The 24,480-nt window shown below is 42.2% G+C and overlaps 1 protein-coding gene across 1 annotated transcript in view; it reads right to left on the bottom strand.

Moving 5' to 3' along the window:
* The window catches only part of EPHA4 (EPH receptor A4), a 106,497-nt gene that overhangs the window by 19,181 nt on the left and 62,836 nt on the right, over positions 1–24,480 (bottom strand). The window contains exons 6-9 of the mRNA XM_064666555.1: positions 8,287–8,411; positions 6,946–7,105; positions 5,779–5,890; positions 532–590 (exon numbers count right to left, since the gene is read on the bottom strand). Coding sequence (XP_064522625.1) covers positions 532–590; positions 5,779–5,890; positions 6,946–7,105; positions 8,287–8,411 — 456 coding nt within the window. The remainder of the gene's footprint in view (positions 1–531; positions 591–5,778; positions 5,891–6,945; positions 7,106–8,286; positions 8,412–24,480) is intronic.

The following is a 24,480-nucleotide window of genomic DNA, read 5'->3' as shown; positions in this document are numbered from 1 at the left end:
TTTGCCAATTAATGAGCTTCACAAATCACTGCCATCACTAACAGGCCAATCACCTGTCTATGGATTTGTGAGACTAAAACACATCCCATTTTTCGTATGGAAGCCAGGAAATTCTGAGCTCAGGTCCTGGGCTTGGTACCTGGATGACTGAGATGGAAGTAACAATAGGATTGATTCGGTGCTGGGAAAAAGGCAGCAAAGTTCACATTCTCTTTCCTGCAGTATTGCCTCTGGCCCATTCAAAAACTTTTTTAGCAGAGTATTGTGGGGAGAAATCCTGCCAAAATATCAGTGGCCAAGGAACAACGAAAAAATTTGATAAACCTTTCTCCTGTCTGCACTCTCAAAATGTTTTGGCCAGATACTTCTATTTTCCCCATTATTAAAGTAGTTTGGAAGCAGGATGTTCACAAGAGATGAAACAAGAAACATATTCATCTCAAGAGGAATGTGATCCCTTATTTCCCAAGCATCAGAATGTGGGACGTGTGTTATGACAAATCAAAAACCCCAAGCACCATGGCCTTTTACCTTGGTTCAAATGTTTCTCCTCATCTGCCTCTTGCTTAGCCTTGCTGTACTTACTGCGCCTGTCAGAACAAAGCAGAGCATTAGAGTTCAAATAAGTATCTCACCCTGAGACAAGCTTAGTTGTCCTGACTTGCTGAGACTTGAGCTGCTAGCACCTGCCACAGCCCGTGACACAACACACACCAGAGGTGCAGGAGGATCCTCTCCTCACACTCCTCAAAGTGTTACAGGCACCAACAGAGCATCAAGGGAAGCACAAACCTACTTGCATCTCCACATTTAAAGAAAGAAAAGAATATGTGCATTTCGGCTCCTTTTTCTTCAAATGTGCATTTGCAGCTGAGGAGCCAAATTTGCTTTTTAGCCCTGCCACATCAGGATTTAAATGCTACAACAGAGGTGCTTGACTGATTTTCAAACGTAATTAGGCAAATGCCAATATCAATATACTTATTTAACTGCAAACTTAAACTGGAAACAAGTCTCCACACAGAAATTGGAATCTCAGCAAAAAAAAAAATCCCCACCAACCCTGACCATCAACAATGCAGATGCCAAGGATTTTTTTTTCATTCTTTTAATCACTGTATAATTAAAGGGGCTGATGAGCTCCTGATGGCAGAGCTCCTCTACCAACCCTCTGAGTCAGAGAAAATAATGTAGTATAGTATGTTAATTCTATGGATTACTACTTCTACACTTACACCCATGATATTGTATCTAGTTATGAATTTAATTAGTTCAGCCTTAAACTTCAATGAATAAGTAGCATTAAGAAAAGTTAATACAAGAGGTTGGTCCATTAGGGAGGATATTGAGGAGTCAGCTCTGCCATATGTGCAGGGATTTGAAGTTCCCCTGCATCTAATGGTATGTAGATGTCAAGATCTGCTTTGGGCTTTTACCCATTCATCACTGAATGTTCAGAATCAAGCATAATAACAGACACTGCTGTAGAGAAGAGCTTACTCTCAGTTTGCCTGTTCCTATGGAAATCCAAGTCTTCCAGTGTGTCAGACCCAGGTCAGCTAACTGGCAAGAGTCTGGGGTGGAGAGAAGAGGGAAGGCAGAAGCAGAAACCAAGCCTGGAGAAAAGGATGCAACACTGGTACTGGCTGCAACGTGCAGCTGCTGCCTGGAGTGGGGCAGGAGATGACCAGACATGCCAGGGCTACAGGGGTGAGACAGGCTGAAAACAGTGAATAAGGAGAGGAGGAAAACAGGAGCAGGTGAGACAAAGACCTATGGGGAGATGTGAGTTTAAAGGGGTCAAAAAACTTGCAGATAACTGGAAGAAAACACATGACTGAGAGCCCTGCTTGCAGCTAATCTTCATGAGTTTCACCATACCCCTCCCATCAGCAAAACCTTTCTGCCCTTTAGCAAAAAGTATCCCACTTCCATCTCTGCACCTGCCCTGTGGGAAATGACAGCTTCCCATCACTGTCAGCTGGGAGGCCACCTCCCAGCCTTTGGCTTTGCAGTCAGTGCTGGGTGTTAAACACACTATGTCAATAATAAAAAATATAAATTACCCATGAAACGGAAAGAAAAAAAAATCCTATTTGACATGTGAAGACTAGCTGACCTTTGAACCAAGCCTGACAGCTTCCAACATTGACAGGACTTGTGTTCAGACAGAGAAAGCAGGTACACATCCAATCATAAGCCCTTGGGAGCTTCTTTTCTTGATAAAAATCATTGAAACACAAATGGCTCCAAATCACAAGAGCATTATTAAAACCCACACTGGATCCAAACATCATTTAAACCATTTAATTTTCCCCAGAACTCGTGTAACAGAGCTGAGTTAAACAATGGGATGATGTTCTGCTCCCAGCTACTGAACTGAGTAAGGCAGAAGAGGTGGCACAAACCTCACTCAGTGTCACATGGGATCAGGTCAGTTAAGGGGACTGCAGAGACGGTTTCAGGTATTACACAACTTCTCTCAGAGGAAAGAAAAAAAGGGGGGAAAAAATGAATTCTGCTTTTTAATCAGGACCTTTCAAATTCATTTTATTAATGTTTAGGCACAGGTGGGAAATACGAAATGCAAATAGGCTTTGCATGAAAGCATTTTAAGTATGAAAAAAATTCTCTTTTATTTTTAAAAAGTACGAGCACCCTAACAACAGATTAAAAAATAACCTTCCCCCACTAAAACCCAAAGACATGCAAAAAGCGAAGGGAAACAAAGGGATTACTGTTCAAGCAATATAATTGTAGCTTATTAAGTTTAAATAATACCTTCCAAACTAACTACCTACTTCCACTTCTCCCTGTGTCACCTGTTGACCTCTCCTGCCTGGCTTTGGGCAGGACACTGCTGTGTGCCATTGTCCCCGAGAGCAGCCCAGGAGTCCTGCACCACGGGGCACAGGGGCTGGGGCTGCCTCTGGGGCAGCTCACCTGAGTGGCAGAAGGGAGCCTTTGTCACAGATTTGAAGCCCGTAATTACAGGGATTTTGGCAGCGGTGATTAAATAGCCGGCATTCAGGAAAAGAACACAGAAGCTTTCAGAAACTGCAGGGGTCAGAGGCACAGGCAGAGCTACAGGTGGGGGCCGGTGATGAAGAGGAGGTAACAACGCAGGGTATTAACAGGCACTGAGGTGAAACAGCAGGGCCCTGGCGCCACACTGCTGCTCCCACCTCCTCCTCCACACACAAAAGAGGGGCTGGGGGTGCTCAGGCACCAGGCTGGCAGAGCACCTGCTCCAACACCACCAGCAAAAGGTGGGCAAATGCGTTCACCTGTTGGTGGAGCAGAGATAAATCAATTTATCAGCTGGAAGAATTTCTGACAGAAAGTTCCAGATGCCCAGAGGACCATCCTACTCCACTCAAGTCCTTTTATAAAGTGCCTCTGTTTTACACTTTCCCGAATCCTCTACAACTCTATTTGAGACACCATAATTTCCCTCAGCATTCCTGCAGAGCAGGGTTTAGGAACACCCATGCCACCTCCTGCACGCTGCTCTGTGGATGTGCCCATCTAAACCTCGGTAACTTCAAACCAACATTAGGCAGATTAGTTCTCACATCAGTGGTCACAGGACAGAACCAAACAGCTTGAGCTGCCTGAAGGCAAAGTCCTTTGACAAATTCTGCTGTAAAGATGAATTTTGGGATTTGAACAATGTCCTGAAAAAATATGATACCAAATTACTAGTAATAGCCCAGTGTTCAAAAGTGAGCACCTACAGCATATGCCCAGCTCCCGCATTTGGCTTGTGGATGCACAGAGGCCATGTCTGCAGGCCAAAGTATGGGCTTGATTGTACAAATATGACTTTTAGGTCATGGCTAGATTACAAAACCTCCTCATGGGGACTCTGTGAAACAGAAAAGCTTGTTCTCATCTGAAGTAATTTGGGAACAAAGTATAATTATTTTGCTATTAACTTCTGCTGGTGCAGGAACATCATGAAATATCCCCAAAGCCCACACCTCTAAATGACATTGGTATAGTGGTTAAAATCATTAGAGTAACAGTGAATATTAAAGTAGATTCTGTTTATTGAGAGCTACTTCCAGCGACTGGAGAGCTGTGTATTGAGGAGGGCTATTAATTAGCAAGGCACCATGCATTAGTATGCACAGAGCAGTTTCACTGTCCCGGTATTTCATTCATCTTACTATGTATGTCTTCCCCCTTCCACGGCCTCTCCAAGAGCTACCAGTCCGGAGCCACAGGACATCTCAGAGCCCGTGGCCACCAGGGTACTTTTATCTCCATTCCCACCAGTGCCTGGACCAGCCTTTTGTCCCTACTGCCCAGGTGCTCTTTGTGGTGCCTTTGTCTGGGCTGCACTCGCGTGGGCAGAGATAACCGAGCAGACATTCCGAGCGGTGAGGGGACCTGTCTGAGATCAGCAGGTCTGTCAGTACCTGGCTCCAGGCAGCCTTTGCTCTGACAGCTTTATGGCCGATACTAACGAGAATCAATATGAGGGCAAGGGGTTGACAGTTCATTTTCTGAAGAGTGATCCATTGAGGGCCGATCACCAAGCAGTGTTTATCAGCCTTGGGAAGAGACATTTTTTTATAGGGGGAAGAGGGGGAGGGATCATCTCAAAGTAGCTCGACAGGCTCAATTCTCCAAGGTGGCGACTCATAATTAGAAATCCAATGTATCCTGCTATCAATCCTGCCTTAAATAATAAAATGATCAATAAAAGCAGAGAGGGGATTAAGTCATCAAGCTCAGTGATGCTATTTGCTGTTTCAATGGCTTTTAATAAACCTGTCTCTCTGCATCACATTTTCATATGTTCTGCTCTTCTTTCTTCTTGCCAGCATGGAGGCTTTGAGTTGAACACCCACAGAAAGCTACCACAATGCATGTCTACTTTACAGATATTACAGTCATAGTCACTTAACTGCTCTCTAGAACGATTTAAAAAGAGCAAATCAAGAGGAATTTATGCACATTTACAGCTGATGTCATTAAACTGACCAACAGAGACTGACAAAACATGCATTCCTCAGATCCTGGGCTTCAGATGCAGTAATGATACAACCAGTTTTATCCCAAAATTACACTGAAGCAAGATCACGCTGATCTTTTTAAATGAGACTGAACACAAAGATGAAGACAGAAACACTCACACTGTGTTTCTGCTACACTGTCCTCCCACTCACAGGATTGTTCCTGACGCCTAGGTTGAATCTGGGAGAGTGAACAAGTACTTGGTAGAAGATTATAGTGCTGCTTTGATGAAATAAGCATCGATCCAGTCTGCTGTGTTACTGCATATGATGCTGAATGACTGTGCCTTCCATTTCACAGTCATATCCACTCACACAGGAAGGACTAACCCAAAAGACTAATGCAAACTCATACAGACTAACACAAAATCACAAGCATAGCAGTCTGATGGCTTAGTTCACAACAGTGCCGCTGTTTACTCTCTATCAGGAGTCAGTCCAAGGAAATCTACTGTACCCATACCCATTAAACTTAACTTCAAATTACAGTAACCACAAATCTCTAGCTGGCTTGCTTCTCAATGCCAGTTATTGGAATCAGCTTTGCATTTGAAGGGCAAATAGAGCTGGAACTATTGCCATTACATCACATGCTGCTTGGTACTAATGTTGAGAAGATCAAAGCTACATGGGAGAAGGCTTGTAATGCAAATGTACTGTTTATGATGCTAATCAAAGAATTTAGCTTTGTTTGGAGGAGACAAAAAGCTCCCTGATGAAAGAAAAAGAGGGAGAGAGAAGCTTAAGTTCTTACCTCCTGCTGATGACAAAGGCTGCAATGAGAATGACCACAAGAACAACACTGCCAGCCACTGAAACAAGAAGCACTGTGGGATTGGTACCATCACCAATGATGGGGGAAGGAACTGAAAACAGAAGAGGGAGCATTAGTGTCAGACACTCTCAAAAAATCAACCTAGGTAGCACTCAGTGAGCTTTCTGGCTTGTGAAGGCAGTTTAAAGTAGCACTCAAATCTACTTTCAGGCCTTTATTATATAGTAATTTGATACAATTTTCCAACAGGGTGCTAATGAGCTGAAGACATGATATTTGATAATGATTTGGGGAACTGAAGTTCACTGGGAACTCCTTCTCTCCTTCAGAGCTCCTCAGAGGGTATAATGGCTAATTTTTTTTGCCTTTCTAATTGCTTTCCACACTTCTTTCCTCCTCCTTTTTCCCTCAGTGGGGCCAGATGATCACTCCCCAGGCTGACACAAAGAGAGTAAGTTATTTTAAAATGTCTACCCTCTTCCTGCTGGATTGATTACTTTCAGTTGTTCACATCCTGAAGGATGTTGCCACTAACTGGCATGACCTTAACTTGATTTAAGCAGACCTGTATGTCCAAAATAAAATAGGCTTGGTCACACTGTCTTCCTGCCACAGAAAAGCAAACATTCTGGGAGCTAAATTTGCACATTTCCTTGAGCAAAGTGAAAAGCTCTGCTAACAACATAATTCAAACATTCTTGTCTTTATATGACTGCCTAAGGAAAAGTGCAAACACGTGAGCTGATGCAGGACACCTAAATAATCTATATCAACAGCTTCCAAAGGGGAGTAACAGGGTTCTATTCTCCTTGAAATAAGATATTCCAGAAACGTGCAGAAATCTACATTTACAGAAACAAAAATCTCTCAAGCATCAACGGCTTCCAAGTGTTCACAGGGTGCATGTTTCCTTAAGCCACGCTGAAGTATTGTCATTGCTAGAATCTAGAATACAGCATATCCAAAGAGACATCTCGGGTCAGATTCATGGCATCACAAACAGCCACATGGCCACAGAAGAACATTTGCTCAGAACAGACACACTACAGTCCAACCATCCAACAGGAAACTCCCAACACACAGCTCAGTTACATCTGCACTCTTCGCTCAAGGAAAAGCAGAGGAATTCAGTGGGCCTGTCGTTACCTGTGTTGGTTGTGAACTCAAAGGGTCCGCTGAAGTCTCCGTACCCTGCTGCTGTCCTGGCCCGCACGTGAAACACGTATGAAGTGAGGGGGTTCAGGCCCTTGATGTCCGTGTTCCTGGAGGCCGTCTTCACAATGCGGTAGCTGCGCTCGTTTTGGTCCTGCCAACAAGAGAACACAGTGGTGATCCAGTAAAAACGCCTCGCTGCGCCATGAACCACGGAACCCCACTTCCTTGCCAAAGCTGTCATGATGAAAAAATATGAGTTAACAATGATGGAATTCTCAAAATATGTCCTGAGGGCTCCTGCTGTTGGCCTTGCTCAATACCCCTAGCACTGCGTGCTGCGTGAGCTCTGAGCAAGCCAAAAAAGGATGATGAGGCGGTAGGTATGATGCTCATATATCACTGATTATTTAAGAAATCACACAAGGAAAACCTTTGGAAAACAGCCAAGAGTTCAAATAGAATCCTCTTGATGAACAAGCACATTTTACTCACACATGCTGGCACTTTCTTTTTCTTCCTACCAGCCAAAAGCCACATAAAAAAATTGATTAAAATATTTTAAGAAAGAAAAGACTTAGAAAATGTCTTCCAGAAAGTTCAATCTTAAAAATTGTTCTATTTTTGCCTGGGAAATCCATCAGAAAATGTAATAATCTAGCTTGTCTGCAAATCAGATGCCTTTTTCTGTGTGTGTTAGGAAAGCAAGTGATTATAAAAAAAATTTTGAAGCATACATGTGCATATGAGAGACAGCGCACACAAGCAAGAGCAGGTAATTGTTCATTTTTGCAGAGAACCTTCAAAGAAAATAGCTCTTTTCATAATTCCATACTTGAGAAGTTATTTGGAGGAATAACATCTCCCTCTAACTTGAAAAGTATGAAGAATGTAATTTTCTTTCCTTGTTCTCTATTAAAAGCCAGCCAGTCCACACTATCACTCTAAGCAGAAGCTATCGGCAAACAGATCTTATTATTATGACTCTGTTATATACTTCATTATTATACTTCTGTCTATGAAGTAAAGCTAATGTCTCACTTCTGCCCGACATTATTGATTCTCATTATAAATATGATTGCTACAAAAGCTCAGTTCCTAGGTAGGAAAAAAATATCCAAATAAACTCACACCATACAGCTGGAACAGCCTATAAGTTTTATTCTTTCAAGCAAGTATTCCAGTGCATGAAATCCTTAATTGGATTTTATTAAACTGAATCTATTTGGTTTCAAATGACAGAATCCTATCTGGAAATAAAATGCAATGGAATGAAGTATAAAGCTCTACCCAAACCCAAAGGAAAATCCTTGCTTCGCCATTTTTAAACAGTACCTTTTCATAATATTTGACTTCATACTCCAGGATGACTCCATTTGGCCTGTCAGGTTCCAGCCAAGCCAAGGCAACACTGTGCCTTGTTATCTCTTTAGCCTGGATCAATGCAATTGGGGATGGAGCTGCCAGAAGGAAAAAAAAAAAAATATAAGCAATAATTTAGTCTTAGTGAGGAACAGGTATTTTTAATTGTAGCTTTCACAACATGAGCACTTTCAGAAAACGTGTTTTTCTTGCAGGGCACAGGGAGGAGACATTAGAAGCATTAAATATTTTTCCTGTTTTCTCTAACAAAATTATATTTAATCCTCTCTAATAAAGATTGGGTTTGGATTCTGGACAATACTAGATAGATGGATTTTCAAGTAACAACCCAGTTGCCTAAACACTGCAATGTTCATGATTCCCAAGTACAAACCTCTATAAGAGATAAAGGTTCTAAAAGAATCTGCCTTATTTTTGTTGTTTGTCAGGTACAGCGCATAGACTTGTACTTTTGTTTTGGTCTACAGTGATTCTCCTCTTCCATCTCCCAAAATTAACTGATGTTATTTCATTAGCTATTTACTTTACAGGAACTATGAAATTCCTGAGGTTCCAATCTGGTTTTCTCTAAAGCTGAGAAAATATTGCCACTGAATTAAGTAAGACCAGAATAAAGCTGAATATGTATGACCTTGGACCCTCCCATTAAATCCAGGAAACTTGTATTTCAAGAGTCTGAGCCAATTTGTGCCTCCTAACTTGCCTTGCTTACGTCACAGTCTGTGAGCAGTCCCTGGAGAATGGGAAGCTCAGCACCCAAGGGCCAGATTCTGGCTTTGATAGCTCCTTCCCAGCCAAAAGATACCAGAGATTGGGCCATTGTGTACCAAACTGGCATCATCTGACCCCGTCCCACGTGGCGCTGTATTGATGCAATGAATAGAAAAAGCAGGATTGTACTGCCAAGGGTAAGGGCTGCAGGATTTTTGGAAAAACTCTACCTAGCAACAAGCTAAACTCCAAAATCCTTTAAACTGTATCTGTGTCAGTAATAAGGGCTGCAATGATGAAGATAATGGAAAACATGTCTTTGTGCACCCTGCACTGTCTATAGAGCCCCTGCTAAGGCTGAAGTTCAGGTTTCTGACTGGCTGGAGGACAATGCCTTCTCCTTTGCCTGTGATAGCAGCAGATTCATGGCTGCGCTGGGGAACGGGTTTTCTGAAGATTTATGAACCCGGCTGCCCCTTTCTTGCTGTTGTGTTGCTGTGTGGTCACGTCTCTAGCCAGCTGTTATCAAGCTCTTTTGATGCTGACAATAGCTGGTATAAATGGCGGAGTCTCCAGGGATAAAAAGGGACATTCATGAAATTTTTAATCTTATCTAACAAAGCTGTCCTGTATAACCAGAGATTAGAGGTCTTCCTAAATTGAATATATTTCTTCTTTTGCCCCCTGATGCTGTAGCTGCTCTTTTTTTCCCCCCTTTCCCTTTCTTTTTGTTTCTTTTTCTACCCTTAACTTTGGGATGACGATCCATGAAAATGTTGGAGAGTAAAAAGTATCCTTGAAACAGGTATCCTTGAAAACTATCAAGAAAGACAAATAAATAAAACACTCACTATAAATGAAAGGAAAATTGAACGTTGAAAGCTTCAAGCCTACTTGACCATATCAGACAGTTCTGATGGAAGTGAAAATAACCAGTAGACACTGCACAGTCACAAAAGGGTGTCTCCTCTTGATGTGAAACCATCAGGGAGCTGCTTCCCGATTTACTATTTGACAGTTTGGCATCTCTGTTAGAAATGCCTCCAGAACCTTTATCTCTTTTTCCTTGTCTGTCTCTCACATGCAAAGGCAAATACTGAATGACAGAGGAGACTATAAACACAGCCAACAGGGAGGATCCAGGTGTGCTCCATCAAATTAGATATGTGGCATGACTGAGAACTTGCTTAATAACCTCACAGTTCCTCAACAGAGAATCAGACTTTTTTTCTTCCCCTCTGCAGTAAGAATACTGCTCAGCTAATAAATTAGAAATCAGATTTGTTACCCTAAAACACACACGTGCCCATTACTGACAAATCAAGCGGAGAGAAATCTGCTTAGTTAATCGGTGCCTCATGCAGGGCAGACAGGCAATTCTTTTTACCAAGAATCTGTCACTTACACTGGTCTGACCTCAAGAATTGTAGAGAGAAAGTTCACTTTCTTTCCTTTATCCTCTTTTTAACCTCCTTGGTTTCCCATTTCTTTTCTGCAGGCATCTATATTGGAATTTAGTGAGTCCTTCAATACTGGGCTGGTAAGTGCTGTATGAAAACACATTTCTTTCCTACTGTAAAATGGCTATTTGCAGTAGAGGAATTTATATTAACTAATCCTGCTTGTGAAAGATGCTTAGCTTTATATAGCGTAACAAGTGCTTTCTCATGTCTCTCACAAATGGACAGCTGATCTTATGCACTACACCATACTGGAATGAGCAACACACTCCTGACCTCCAGGACACAAAGAAGACTTGTACATCAATTCCTTTGTTATTCCTTATAATTTTAATAATGGCCCTATTTTTTCCTTCCTGTCCTTTATGTGCAAATTCATCCTCCTCAACTTTTAGTCTCTTCTTTTGTCCTGGATTCTGCAGATGAGCAATTTGTTTCTGAGTGTGTTTTGACTGTACATCCCGTCTCTCCATATGCTATATAGAAATCCTAGGAATGCCAAAGTCCAACTATAAGATGAAGTACCCGAATTGCAAGATGCTGTCCGGGAGCTGTCTGACATCTCTGCAGCACAGACCTACAATGGTCTATGCAACAGGATGGTGACCTGCGGCAACTGGGCCCAGAACCCACAGGGAGCACTACAGTTACCCCACTGCATGGATAAAATCCTAAGTTACCAATTCGCTTTTATTTCTGCAAATAGCCCTACAAATCAGGTTTATTTGTTTTCTTGTTTTTCAGGATCCTGCGCGGTTGAAAGACTGGACTCCTGGAAGAACAGCAAGTCAGGGTCTCCTTGCACATATATTATCAAAGGGCACAAGAGTCTGGTCAGTAGAGTCCAGGACAAGGACGACATTGCCACTGCCAGCTCATCATGGCACTCCAGGGAGCAGTCACAGCCCTCTGGGTGAGCTTCTGCAAAATATCTACATTCTTTGCTCTTCTCCCTTTTGCCTTTAAATTGCCTCTGTGATGTGAAGATAAATATGTAAGGTTGTAAAACGATGCTTTGATCATGAGCAGAATAAAAGACACAATCTTCTCTTATATGTGCATGGACATTATCTGGGTTCATTAGACACACACACTCCTACATAAAACACATTGAGGACAGCTTGACCAAAAAGAATAATGTACACAATTAAGATAGTCACAATAAGATCCCATAATACTTACGGAAGGGAGTAGGATACCACTTTTTCTTTCACTTTTTGCACTTTCATCCACCCTACTCCCTGATATTTGGAAAGGAACACTAAGCAATAACTTGTTTCTCAATCACCACTGCTTACAACAGCAAGCTTTCTGCCACACGTGCACAAACTGCACATACCAAGAACCAATTCTACCAGAACGGCCCATTTAACACAATGATGAGGTATTTTGATGCCTAAGAAGGGGTCCCCCCTTGAACAAAAGCACCAAGTGTAACTTTCCCGAGTTCAAAGCTCAGCAGTTCCTCTCCCTTAAGAACCCCACTCCCTACCGATGTGAATGTTGCAATTTTCTTTCATCTACTTCCTCAATAACCTGCCATTAAACACCTACTAGTAGTTTTATTACCTCGATTCTGAGCTTGCGGCCTACAGAGAGAGAAAGAGCACAGATGTACTACAAAAACTTCACCCAAATGCCATAAAGCCATATCCCAAGGCTAGTGAGTGCTGAATTGTAACAGTTTTGAGGCACTTTGAAGGATGGCAGAGGCAAAGTGTCAGTTTTTCATTACTGGTTCAAATTGGGGGGGAAGGAAAAAACAGGAAATAAATAGATGCAATAAAGTCTCTGGCATGTAGGCATCCATGAGTGAAAACAGCCCTTTATAAAACTACAACACATGAGTACTCAGATATCAAAGATACACAATGCCCAGTGTTTTATTGAAGATGCCTTCTTACCCACAGCAGGGTTTACTTTCCACTCCCCATGATTTGAATTTAAATAGATCATGTTTACTCAAGGGGTCTTTCACCGACTGAAAAATATACCCACAGTTTGTACATTATCTCAGCTAAATTCAAATAACATATTTAAATTTAATTACTTGAAGCTTAGGGGTTTTCATGCTTTTCTTTATTCCCTCAATTGCACACAACACTTATTTGTTCTTATCAATGGCTATGCGCTTTGTCAAGCATCAAAATTAAATGCTTGAAAGCACTAATGATGTTACTGTGATTAAGGGTTTTTACCTTCCAGGGTAGATACTAAAAGCCTTCTCCATTATTAATTACTTTAAAAAAAAAGAAAAAAGAAAACAAGATTTCTGAGAATCTAACACTGAAGAAAAGTCCTCTTAGAAATCAAAACAAGACAATAAAAAGTCTTCCATTAAAAGATTTTCTCTTGATTAGGACACAACATATATAAGGGAACCTGGCACATTTCAGGTTTTCTATTTGACTATTTACCTTGTAACATTGTGGGGGTTTACATGTGATTTTTTTGAATTATATTAGCAAATAATCTCACAGCAGGAAAAGCATATGCAACACAGAAAATCAAATATCGTTTAAATAATTTCTAAAGGCAACATTCTTTAGGCCACATTCTGATAATTTTATTCATGTAAGAGAGCAACCTAATCTACGAGCTGTCGCACTGAGTTGAAATGAAGGGAAGGGAGAAGTATCCAGCCCTGTTTAGTTACATGTACCAGAATAAATTAAAAAGAAGGCAGCTCCCTTTCACAGAATCACAGAATTTTTAGGGTTGGAAGGCACCCCTGGAGATCCTCTAGTCCAATTCCCCTGCCAAGGCAGGGTCACCTGGAGCAGGTGACACAGGAACACATCCAGGTAGGTTTGGAATGTCTCCGGAGAGGGAGACTCCACAACCTCCCTGGGCAGCCTGTTCCAGTGATCTGCCACCCTCAGTGTAAAGAAGTTCTTCCTCATGTTGAGGTGAAACTTCTTGTGGTTTAGTTTATGGCCAGTGCTCCTCATCCTGTCACTGGGCACCACTGAAAAAAGTCTGGCACCATCCTCTTGACACCCCTGTGAGGTATTTCTATGTATTGGTAAGATCCCCTCTTGGTCTTCTCTTCTTGAGACTAAACAGGCCCAGTTCCCACAGCCTATCCTCATAAGAGAGATGCCCCAGACCCCTTATCATCTTTGTGTAGCCTCCGCTCCATCTCCAGTAGCTCCTTATCTTTCCTGTACTGAGGAGCCCAGAACTGGCCACAGCACTCCAGATGTGGCCTCATTAGAGCCGAGCAGAGGGGCAGGATTGCCTCCCTTGACCTGCTGGCCACACTCTTCCTGATGCACCCCAGGATACCATTGGCCCTCCTGGCAGCAAGGGCACACTGCCAGCTCATAGTCAACTCATCATCCACCAAGATTCCCAGGTCCTTCTCTGCAGAGAAGGATTTCCTAAAGTTCTGCTTCCTATTGTCCCTTGGGCCTTTTATCCACTCCTCTCTCCTGTCCAGTCGGAAGTGCTCCAGTTTCTGAGGAACACCACCCCTCTGCTCCAAGTATTCCTGGCAAATGGCTTTGCAAACAAAGGAGAATGCACTTTAGCAAGACCGCATTTCCAAACATATGCAAAGCATATGCATAAGCCATGCACGTACATCAGGATAAGCAAATGAAAGCCTTCTGCACATGTGAACCGATGTGCACACACAGATTAGATGTCTGCACGTCTGAAGAACAGAGCCAGAGTTTGGCATTCCTGCTCCTCACTGCCAGTACGACAGCTACGCCTTTCTCTGAGGGACCTGCCAGAGTCTGCGGGCTGGATGTGCACTTTAAAAATTAACCACATGCATATTTAGGGTTTTTTCATTATTCCCTCTGTATAAGTGGAGCAAACATTTGTACTAGTGATGATTGGGCCAGGTTAGGACTTGGACAAAGATCTAGAGGCCTGATTGCTCAACCAAGCCACTGGAAGCCTCCCAAGACATTCCCGAGTCCTCTGTCTTCCCACCGTCTGCCTCTCCCTCCCCCAGGAATGACGACTGGCGATGAACACCTCCCAGCTTGGAAACTGAGACACGCCAAGATTCAGGCCAGCACTTTCAAGCTTTAGCATTTTAAAGCAAAGACTTTAAATCTACGCCACTGGAGTAAAGCGCCCAAGGTTATCCACCCACACGTGAAAATCCCGCTGAGAAGCAGCCTGACAGCTGAGCTTGGCCTCTTTCTCTCAATCCCTTCAACCAGCTGTAAGTCTGCTGAACTAAACTTTCCCTCCTTGTTACTAGAAATTACACTGCTCAGGAAAAGCACCAGCTTGGCCACAGGATACTCTCAGAGGACACATTCATCCAAAATGACAGGCACAAGGGATCTTCCCTTTCTTTCCAGGCTCTGCAGCCCAGTCACAGAGAAAGACCTCTGAGAAAAACAAGCAACAAGCTCTCAAACCTAGGGACCAGCTCACATCAGTCATGTTTGTAATGATGTGTTCATAAAGAAAGGGGCTAGAAAATGAGATTTTGAAGACTGTTAACACAGTATTATTATCTTTAAAATGTTTCCTCTGTTTTAAAGTTTTCATTTCTTGCCTCTCCCAAAAGAACCTGTGCTGCAAATCTTGCCAAACCACAAAAGCTGGCTCTGACTTGCATCAAATCAAAAGCTTGAAGGAAAACCCAGGCTCTTAGCAGCAACAAATAGTAGTAGCTGAGGATTATTAAAGTGATGTGTTTTTACCGCCCCAATCCAGCTTCATTTCTTGGCGACATGCAGTGGCTGCTGAGACTCTAAAAAGAGCCTGTGTATTTTTTCTGGGCTGCACATCCAGTTCTGTGTCAGTTTTAGCACAGACTCCTTCAGCACAGCAGAGCTGCTCTAATTGAGATCAAAACTATTATAGGAACTGAGACGTGACCACAGTTCCCTGTGGTTTACATCAGAAACGAAAGGATGGTGAAGAAGATTTTGCATGCCCAGGAGATTGCTTGTTCTGTCTATTAAAGAGGGCTAGCTCTTGACAGCAATACATTATTTTCAGGTACTGGCCCTCCAATTTCGAAGACCAAAAATTGATGTTAGCTCATGCACTACAGGTCTGGAATAACTCCAGAGATCTAAATCTGCAACCTACAATCCCAAAGATTGCCTTAAACCAAAAGATTATAGAATCTACACAGCATTTAGCAAGAGATCTGTATTACAACTCAAGCATGGGGTCTGTTTAGTCTAAAAACTGCTTGTTTTCTTTCTGCTAGCTTGCTAAGAAATCCTGTTGGCATGTTCTGACAAGGATAACTTAATAGTTGCCAACAGAAACATGGCAGAATACCGTGTATTTCCTGTATGTATGAATGCCAGTTTAAAACAAACAGGAAAACAAGCCTTTCAGTTGGAAGGCAATTTATAAGAATCCGTCTGAACATTACAACCAATTAAAAAAAATGCAGCACTGAAACATTTCTAAATGCTTAAACTAGAATGATTAATGCAGAAGGGTGAATATACTTAGTGCTGTGAGTTGCTCTAGAAACTCTAGAGCTATAAGTAATTTGTTGAGATGGGGAATTAGTCAGCAGCTGTCTGACCTGAGCAGGTTTGGAGCCGCTGGTCACAAAGCAGGTCATGTTGCAGTTACTCCTCGCTCGAGTTGAGGTTGGAATCTGACCCAATATAAACAACAATAAATTCTGTAGCCTAAAGAAGCCAACACTGATGCTCCACTGCATTATATTGGATTGAGAGAAGTAGAAAAAATGGGCCAGGCAGTCCAGACAAAGAGAAACTGCCATGAGCTGGAGCAGTCATGCTTAGAGAGGTAAGATCCCAGGACACAAAACGGATAGAACACTCGTGGGAAGCACGTGCTGTGATCATTCCCTTACTTCCCAGACGCTGGTCCAGCAAGCACAGACTGCCAAAAGCACTGATGCTGTGACACAACATACAGCATTGTGGGGAGCCAAAATGAGGAATTAGAGACCATAACCTCTAGTTATTAAAGCAGATAATAACGTTGGAAACGGGGCATTCCCCAACAGCTCAAAATAAGTAGTCTGGAGCAATATGACCCACTTAGCACCATCCCCTCAGGGCAACTCTACCTCACCCACACACCCTGCTGTTCCTCCCAGGAAGCCGGAGGTAGCCACCAGAGTTAATTCCTCCCCAGAAATAGCCTGTCCTTTACCCTTGCATTGTTGCACAGGAGGAGGATCCACTGAGCCGCCTTTTCTAAACAAACTCCACTACCCCTCCAGCCCCTTCCACCAGGAAATCAAAGCTACCCATAAAGACACATCTGATGCCTGCAAATGAGACCCCTGTCCCATTCTCTAAGCCCTTCGCTCAAGTGAAACAACCATCCAGCTACTCCTTCTTCCATTTTGCCCTCCTTCTGCCCACAGTCAGAGCAGTTAAGACATGTCTGCATACACGTCATTAGTCAACAGACAAGAGGGCTAGAGCTGTTTTTAAACTGTACAGGACCAACAAGGTAACTTACTGTATCTGCTCCCTGGTTCTTTCTTATACTTACCACCAAGTTACCTGAGCATGAGCTTACTCCAACAATTATGGGATAAAGCTTAGCCCACTATGGGACAAATGTGTAATCTGGCATCCAAGGCAACACATCTAATGCTGTTCTCCTTGGCTCTTGCACAGCTATTTTTTATTTACTTGAAACGTGTGTGTCTAGATGATGATATATATGTGCTAAATAACATCTTTGTCATCTACTTTCAGCATTAAAAACATTAGATTTTGTAAAAAGAGCTGCTTAAAAGCCTTTTTGAAATCCAGACGAATAAAAGCCTCTGCCCTATTTGCCACTTAGATGCTTTGGAAGTACTGAAGTATCTTCTAAAATAAATAAATAAATAAATAAAAAGTATGACTCATTTTACTAAAGCCGCATTCGTTATTTTAATAAATAGATTTGGCCACATTGTCTCATCCTGGCTTCTGAAGTGCTCCTGTAATAGCAGAGACTTAGACTTTCCCATTTGGGTTTCTCAGATCAATCACCTGCAGTCAGAAATGGCAAGAATCTTGGGGGAAGAAAAGATAATGAAATTATAAACATTTTACTTCAGTTGTGATCCACAGCTCCAACAGCAACTGCAGGCTGGGTCTCAAACATGCCCCCCTGAGCCTGAGGCACACAACAGAATCAAACCCCAGGACTCACTTGACAATAAAAATCCCAATTCCCATCTTAACACTTGAGAGTATAAATTGTTTCATAGTCACCAAAGTTAAGGAACTTCAGCTGTATTTACTTTAGGCTCCATCACACAGAAGAGGCTGGTGCAGAAGGTTTGCATTTATGTATTTACATTTCAGCTGAACGACCTATAAATTTTAATTATAGTTGAAATTCAGAGCATTCAGCTGGAACTCCGGTAAAGTACTTTCTGTACAAAGGTTAGATGGATTTGACATGATACCATCTCTGCCTCTAGGCTGTTGAGAAACTCTTGAGACTGAATCAAGGATTGGGTTTTCTGGGCTCACATCAGGAGCACTTTGTGAAGGACACTGGTCTGACAGCATGTGGAGATCCTCATTCTTCCAGGATGCTGCAAGACACCCTGCCATACTCCCCATCAAAGTGCCTCTTCTCAAGGGGGAAAAATACTCTGTGCTTTTGGAAAGTTCCACAGAGAATCAGACTGCAGCACACCTAACTCACACATTTGGAGCTCTCCTACCATGTCCTTTCACTGGAACTGAATTAAACTCCCTTTCCTTCACCTGCAACGGGCAGATTTCTTCAGGAAATTAAAAAACATTAATAGACCCGATGAGAGAGAGAAAACTCCGCACACAGGGTTGCTGCAAAAAGCAACATTACCTGATGTTTGCTGTTCATTAAAAAAAAAAAAAGTGATGAGGTACAAAGTGGGGAAGAGTCTTGAGCTTCCTGAAACACATAAACCTTAAAATTAAAATCTTACTTCATGATGTCAGTAACCAATTACATCATAGGTGGCACATAATTAAACTTATAAAAGGGTTTCATTATTTTGGGTTTATGCTGCATACTGAAAACCAGTGTATTATTCATTTTAAAACTGTGTCAATTAGAAAAACCCCAAATGGAATCAGCAATTAAATATTAAAGGTGGCTGCCTCAGTGGAAAACACTCGGAAGGATAATTGGTAAAATTTCCTGTGCAATGCAAGTGCCATTACAAAATTGAAATCCTAAAAATAAATAAATAAATATTTTAAAAAATCAGCCTTCTGAGGTTATGAGGACTTTGAGCTGTACAAAGAAACCAGCCGTGTTTATGTCCTGCAGGAGTACTGAGTCTGGGTAAATAAAAGCCCATGAAAACAACAATCCCAAATTAGCTCAGCAACTGCACAGACTGCTGAGTCTGTATTCCAAGTCTGGACCTTCATTTCTAGCCCCAGATTCAAATACATAGGATGGCATGAGAGCCCATACCAGCTCCTGAGGAGATGATCTCTGCAGCAGATCTCTTCTCCCCACCGAGGCCAGGACTCCTAAGGGTACTGGCAGGGTGGAACTGAGACCTGCACAGGATGGGGACTGCAAGGAAAAACATTATCTTCCTTCAAAACCTGCAATTTAAAAACCATTTATGCTTCCAGCAGCACACAAAGCATTTTTCAGTGTTATGTCTCTCCTCTCTGTAAGGTTCACAGTATTAGTTTCAGTGCAGTTTTGTCATCGAAGTCCAATCATTTGATCCAGATGAAGCGGGTACCTTCCATTTAAGGATCACTCAGATCAAAAACAAGCTAAGGAACTCCTGTGTTACAGAGCCCCTCAAACCTGTGATGCTTGCAGCTTGTCAGTGTAACAAATACAAATAGAAATATTCTCTGGTTAAAGTAAAATGCCACATGTGCAGGCAGTACTAAGAAGTCTCCCTCTGAGTCCATCCTCTTCAGGTCAGTTTTTCCCAGTACTTCCATAATTGCAGTTAAAATCCTCAGCACAGGCAGTAGTGAAAACGAGTGGCTGAGAGGCTCTTGGAAAGGCACTGCTGGGTCTGCACATCATGTCTGAGGTACTGTGGAGAGCCCACAGATCTCTGCAACTCCTCCAGGACTCCCCTTGGCCACCCTGTCCCAGAGTGCCCAGGGAGCTTGAAAAGCCTGGGATTTAACACTCAGCCACTTACATATTCCAGTCACTTTCTGTCTTATTTATGTGCATGCATAGTATCCTGATAAACTATAAGGGAGGCTGCAGCTACTCCATCTGCATTCCCTTTTATGCTGGAAAGATAAATTGGGGCTGATTCAGAGGACAGATTTAAAGAACGCAGTATGTTACTGAGACAAGCGCAATCTTCCCAGGGAGCCGCTGTAGTGGGTTGTCTTGAGATCATGCCTTTATTTGTTTGCTAAAATAAATGGACACCACACAAAACCCAATTCATATATGAGACACCTCAGACAGCCCACTATACCTTCCTATTTTGCTTATCCAAAACTGTCTTGTTCTATTATGTCTTGATGGGACCACTTAATGGCACACAGAATACTAAAAATAATAAAAAGCTAATTAAAAATTTCAATGCTTTCCTTTTAAGTCTTTGGTAATCTAAGAAACCGAAAGACATTTATAGCCAGAGCACATTACAGTTTAAGGGGTTTTCTGTCTGTAATAATCCATGGATACTTTCAATGGATTTTAATACAGACAAAACTAAAGATATTTTATGGAGCAGTAGAAGAATTTAATAAAAAAATCAGAATCAGTCAATTGTCTTTTTAAGACTAAGTGATAGAATTCAATAGCAGGGATAAAAGTCCTAATAAATTCCACAGGAACAGTTCAGAAGGCTGAGACAAAAGCTATAATTTCCTTTTAAATTAACAGTAGGACTTTTCCCTAAGGGATGGTTTGAAATACAACTGACCAAAGAAATAAAATACAAATGCTTGAGCTTCCTATATCTCTCTTGACTGTATTTAAAAATATAAATGCAAACCCATGATCAACTTTTGTTATTATCAGCTTACAAACCACAATTTTCAGAGACCCTGAATCCATCCTGGGAGTGCACTCAGAGTTCCGGGGCTCTGGTTCTTGAATTTAGTAATGAAGGCAGATTACCTTAATCTAAGGAGATGCCATGAAATCCTTCAAGTAGATGCAGAGAGAGGCTATGCATTTGCCTGCTTTGTTTGGGAGGGGAAGCCCACTGGAGCCCTGCCATGATAATAAAGCGCTCCCTGCACACCAGTTCACACGTGGGGCTAAATCTGAAGTGACATTTCTCAATGAAAAGCAGCACTATTCACTCGTGTGCTCAGCATTTTGATGTCCACCAAAATGTGGCAAACATGATTATAGAGATCCAGCAGGCATGCCACAGCTCTATTTAGTCCTCATGGTTTAACACAATGCTATGCAACATATAAATAAAATATAACTGGCTGCCTTGGGATGGCATTCTGGGAGTATGATTTCATGCATATGGATGGACTTGACACACATTTTGCAAGGACAGAATATCTGAACCAAAGGGGGCTGGCTTTGCCCACCCTTTAGGGTCAGTTCAGCATCCTGCCCTCCAAACTATGAGCCAGTGCAGAAACTCTGGGCTTCGGGGACTAGCGATGTTTATTTGTGCTACTCTGCATGGCATTTTAATTAGTAACTGTGCGGATTTAAAAACTTTGAATGGACACACAGGGGCAGTTGTGCAGCCTAGCTTTTGTGTTTCCACTCTCTCAAAAAAATCCTGTTTGAGGACATCAGCAGGGGGTTAATGGAAGCTTTGATAAAGTTCTCCGAAGCCTTTTATTGTTGCTGAACTACAGACCAGACTCTCCTGTCTCTCTGGCTGCTTTCCAATTAATGTAGTCAGCTGCAAAAACAACTACAGAATTTAGAAGCCCATCTAAACACTTGGGAGCCACAAACATTCTTGGGCAAAATCTCCTTCCACACGAAAATATTTCTGTGCCAGTTGTTTAAGGGAAGAGCTCAGATCAGTTATCAAGCTCCATGAATGGTAAATGTCAGTGTGCTGCCAGAGAAAAGGAACACACAGTTAAATAGTCCAGAGCAAATAAAAGCTGCAGGACCACATCTTCGTCTCTGTCAGTTTGGTAACTATTCATCTGTACCAACATCACTGAGACCAGAATTTGACACCTCCTTGAAGTAAATTTATATCATTTAAGTATGATCAATTCTACCCAGTCCTGAAATTAAATGTGTCTTTTTCCCCAGGAGGATGTGTAACTAACCTCCATTTTCCATACCAAACCACGAGATCTTTCAAAAAATGTGACCAAACTTTTATTTAAATGCTGCAATTACTTCTTGGCTCTATCTGACATGCAACTTGTCTAAGCTGTTCGTTGAACCCTGAAGCTGGTTATTTACTAAGGAGCTTTAGAAAGCACTTTTTTTTTTTTTTCTTCCGACCAAGACTTGCATCCCCCACCTTGAATACAAATTCATGGAAATGGGTGGTGCAGACAGCTTTGCCAGAAAGCAGGCAGTTGTTATTTTAATTATTATTTCTTTGTGGAAAGCTGCAGTTACCTTAAAATAATAATTTAATCCTTCTCAACAATAGTTTTCCCGGTTTTGTTTTTAAGCATACGGGAGCACGTATGCTTATAACTACACAATTATTACAGACCATCAGTTAAAGTCTCTGCAAGAACACAGAGTTGTTAAGAAGAAACTCCCACTTGCATCTGCCAGCTTGGAGAAGCTCCTTACTCAGACATACATAACTTACAACACATACTTAAATATGCAGCAGAAGAAATCTGGAGTGGTCAACACATGACATCTTTGAGGCTCGGAGAAATCTCATGCTCAACGCTGAAATTTGCCCATCCATTGTTCACTTCCATGCTATTCCCAAATTTCTAGTGCTAGGATCACTTAACTTCTTTCTGGATCTCCCACTGCACTAATATTTGAAAGATCTGTAGTTTCCCAAAATACATCATTTGGTTTGCTTGAGAAGTTCTCACTTTACTCCTTTTGATGTAAATCTTCAGACAGCAAAAGCCAAAACACAACTCTCTTGGAAACACAAGGGAAATGGAAAATGCAAGGAAAAGAAAGGCAGGTTGCTGTCCTGCACAGCCTGGCAGGTCACCTCCCTGATTACAGCAGATGAAACCCTACAACAGCTGATAAGTTGTCCCAGCCCCCCAGCTTGAAAATGTGTGTACAAGGGGGGGATCACTGCTCATGTCTAGCAAATAAACATGAAGCCTTAGAAACACCACTGGTTTAGATTCAAAATGAGAAAGTTGCAGACAAGTAGCTGGGAATTCTGCAAGATGCTGCAACAAATCACTCGGAGTGTTACGCTCACGGATCACCCCTTTTTCAAGTCCCTGCTTACTAGTTTTGAATTCACGCTTGACGCAGCTCCATTTGAAGAATAAGGAGACTGCTGATCCATCATCCTTACTACAAACACCTTAAAGTAAAAGAAGAACACCCCTTTGCAACTCTCCTTTTCCATTACCCTGACATTCTACAGAAAAAAGAATGCAGCAGCTCGTAGTATCACACACACTTCCCATGCTCTGGACAGCTGGCATGTATCCAGATGTTTGCCAAGAGATTATTTTAAATCAGGCTTGCAGGGACTGGGTGGCCAGGGTGCCGTGACTGTTTACACATACCCAGCTACGTGCATGAGTTCCCTCACGGGTCTGTGTGCCTGTAAAAAGACTACTGGAACAGGCTATTTGTATCCTTTGGCTGCAGGGAACAAGTAACTGGAAAGGGTGGGACTCTGCTGGTAGCAAGTACTTTGAAAAAAAGTAAAAATAAAAACCTGAATTGACTCCTGGATGCCTGGGAAGGCTCCAGCCAGGTCCAGCTGTGTCCAGCATCTGGAGTGCTACTCGCTCCTCTGCTTGGGCAGAGACATGAACTTCCCCACCTGCTCAGCTCCCAGGCTGGGCCATCCAGCTTGCTGCAAACCTCCACACTTTTCAAAGGGGCCAAACACTCCCGACTGACAGCCTGTCCCAGCATTTTAATCCTTCCCCCCACAAAGCCCTAAACCTCACCCTGTCCCCACATCACCCAAGGGAGGCAGGAGGGAGCTGGACTGGAAAGCCTACCAGCCGTGGAAGGGGAGCTGACTTGCACGAGCCTCCCAACAGCCTCACCAGGCACTAGGGAAGGGTGATGTCAGAGCAGAAAATGACTTATTCTGCCAGCTTACAGTATTTTACAGGGTCTGTGAAACTGTGACACAAGTGTATGATGAATTCTGTCTTCACATTCACAGAGCTCCTTTCCTGGCTATTTGGAGATGAAGTCTTCACTAGGGTTATACAGCCCTTCAAAATTATGTTTCAACACAACAATAAACAGCTCTTCACTAGGACTGCATTAAAAAAAGGCATTTTTTTTGCAAGAGCTGAGCTGAGCATAAAACTAGCAGTCTGAATGACTACAGACCTTGATGTTTTTAAAATCAAAATTAACTTCTTTCACCACCTCCCTATGGTTAAGATTCTTATTATGCACATAAATATCACCACACAAAAATCAAAACCTGTTATGTTCACTCTCAGCAAACAGAAATGATTTGCTATTATTTATAGTGAAACCAGGACTATACTCAAAGAACACGAGGGAGTTTAGAGAATCAGATGGATTGTTCAATCTTCATAGTAACTGTTAATTTTATTTTACAGTAGTAGTTTAAGTGTGTTCATGCAGTCACATAAAGAAAGCTCTGTGACTGAAATCTACTTAACAGTGTCTTTTGATGTTTCACTACAGAGCAATTCTGAATAGATAAGTTATAAATATCCAGGAAAAAAGTACATTAAAATACTGAAATCTTTAGGTTTTCTGGTCTTGGCATGTGTTGCTTTTGATCTGCCTGAGCAACTATTATTTTGTCGATACGAGGAGTGCACACTGACCAAGGGCAATGTATGTCCATGAATTTTTACTGACTGCAAATGTAGCTCAGCACAGGCTAAACCACACTGGCAGAATCTAAGACCTTATATGCATTTTCTGTGCTGTTCTGTACAACACGGGAGGA

The sequence above is a fragment of the Pseudopipra pipra genome, chromosome 10, assembly GCF_036250125.1.
Source record: "Pseudopipra pipra isolate bDixPip1 chromosome 10, bDixPip1.hap1, whole genome shotgun sequence".
In the NCBI taxonomy this organism is placed as follows: domain Eukaryota; kingdom Metazoa; phylum Chordata; class Aves; order Passeriformes; family Pipridae; genus Pseudopipra; species Pseudopipra pipra.
Note: the sequence above shows the minus strand (reverse complement) of the source record. Positions and strands in the feature narration are given on the sequence as shown.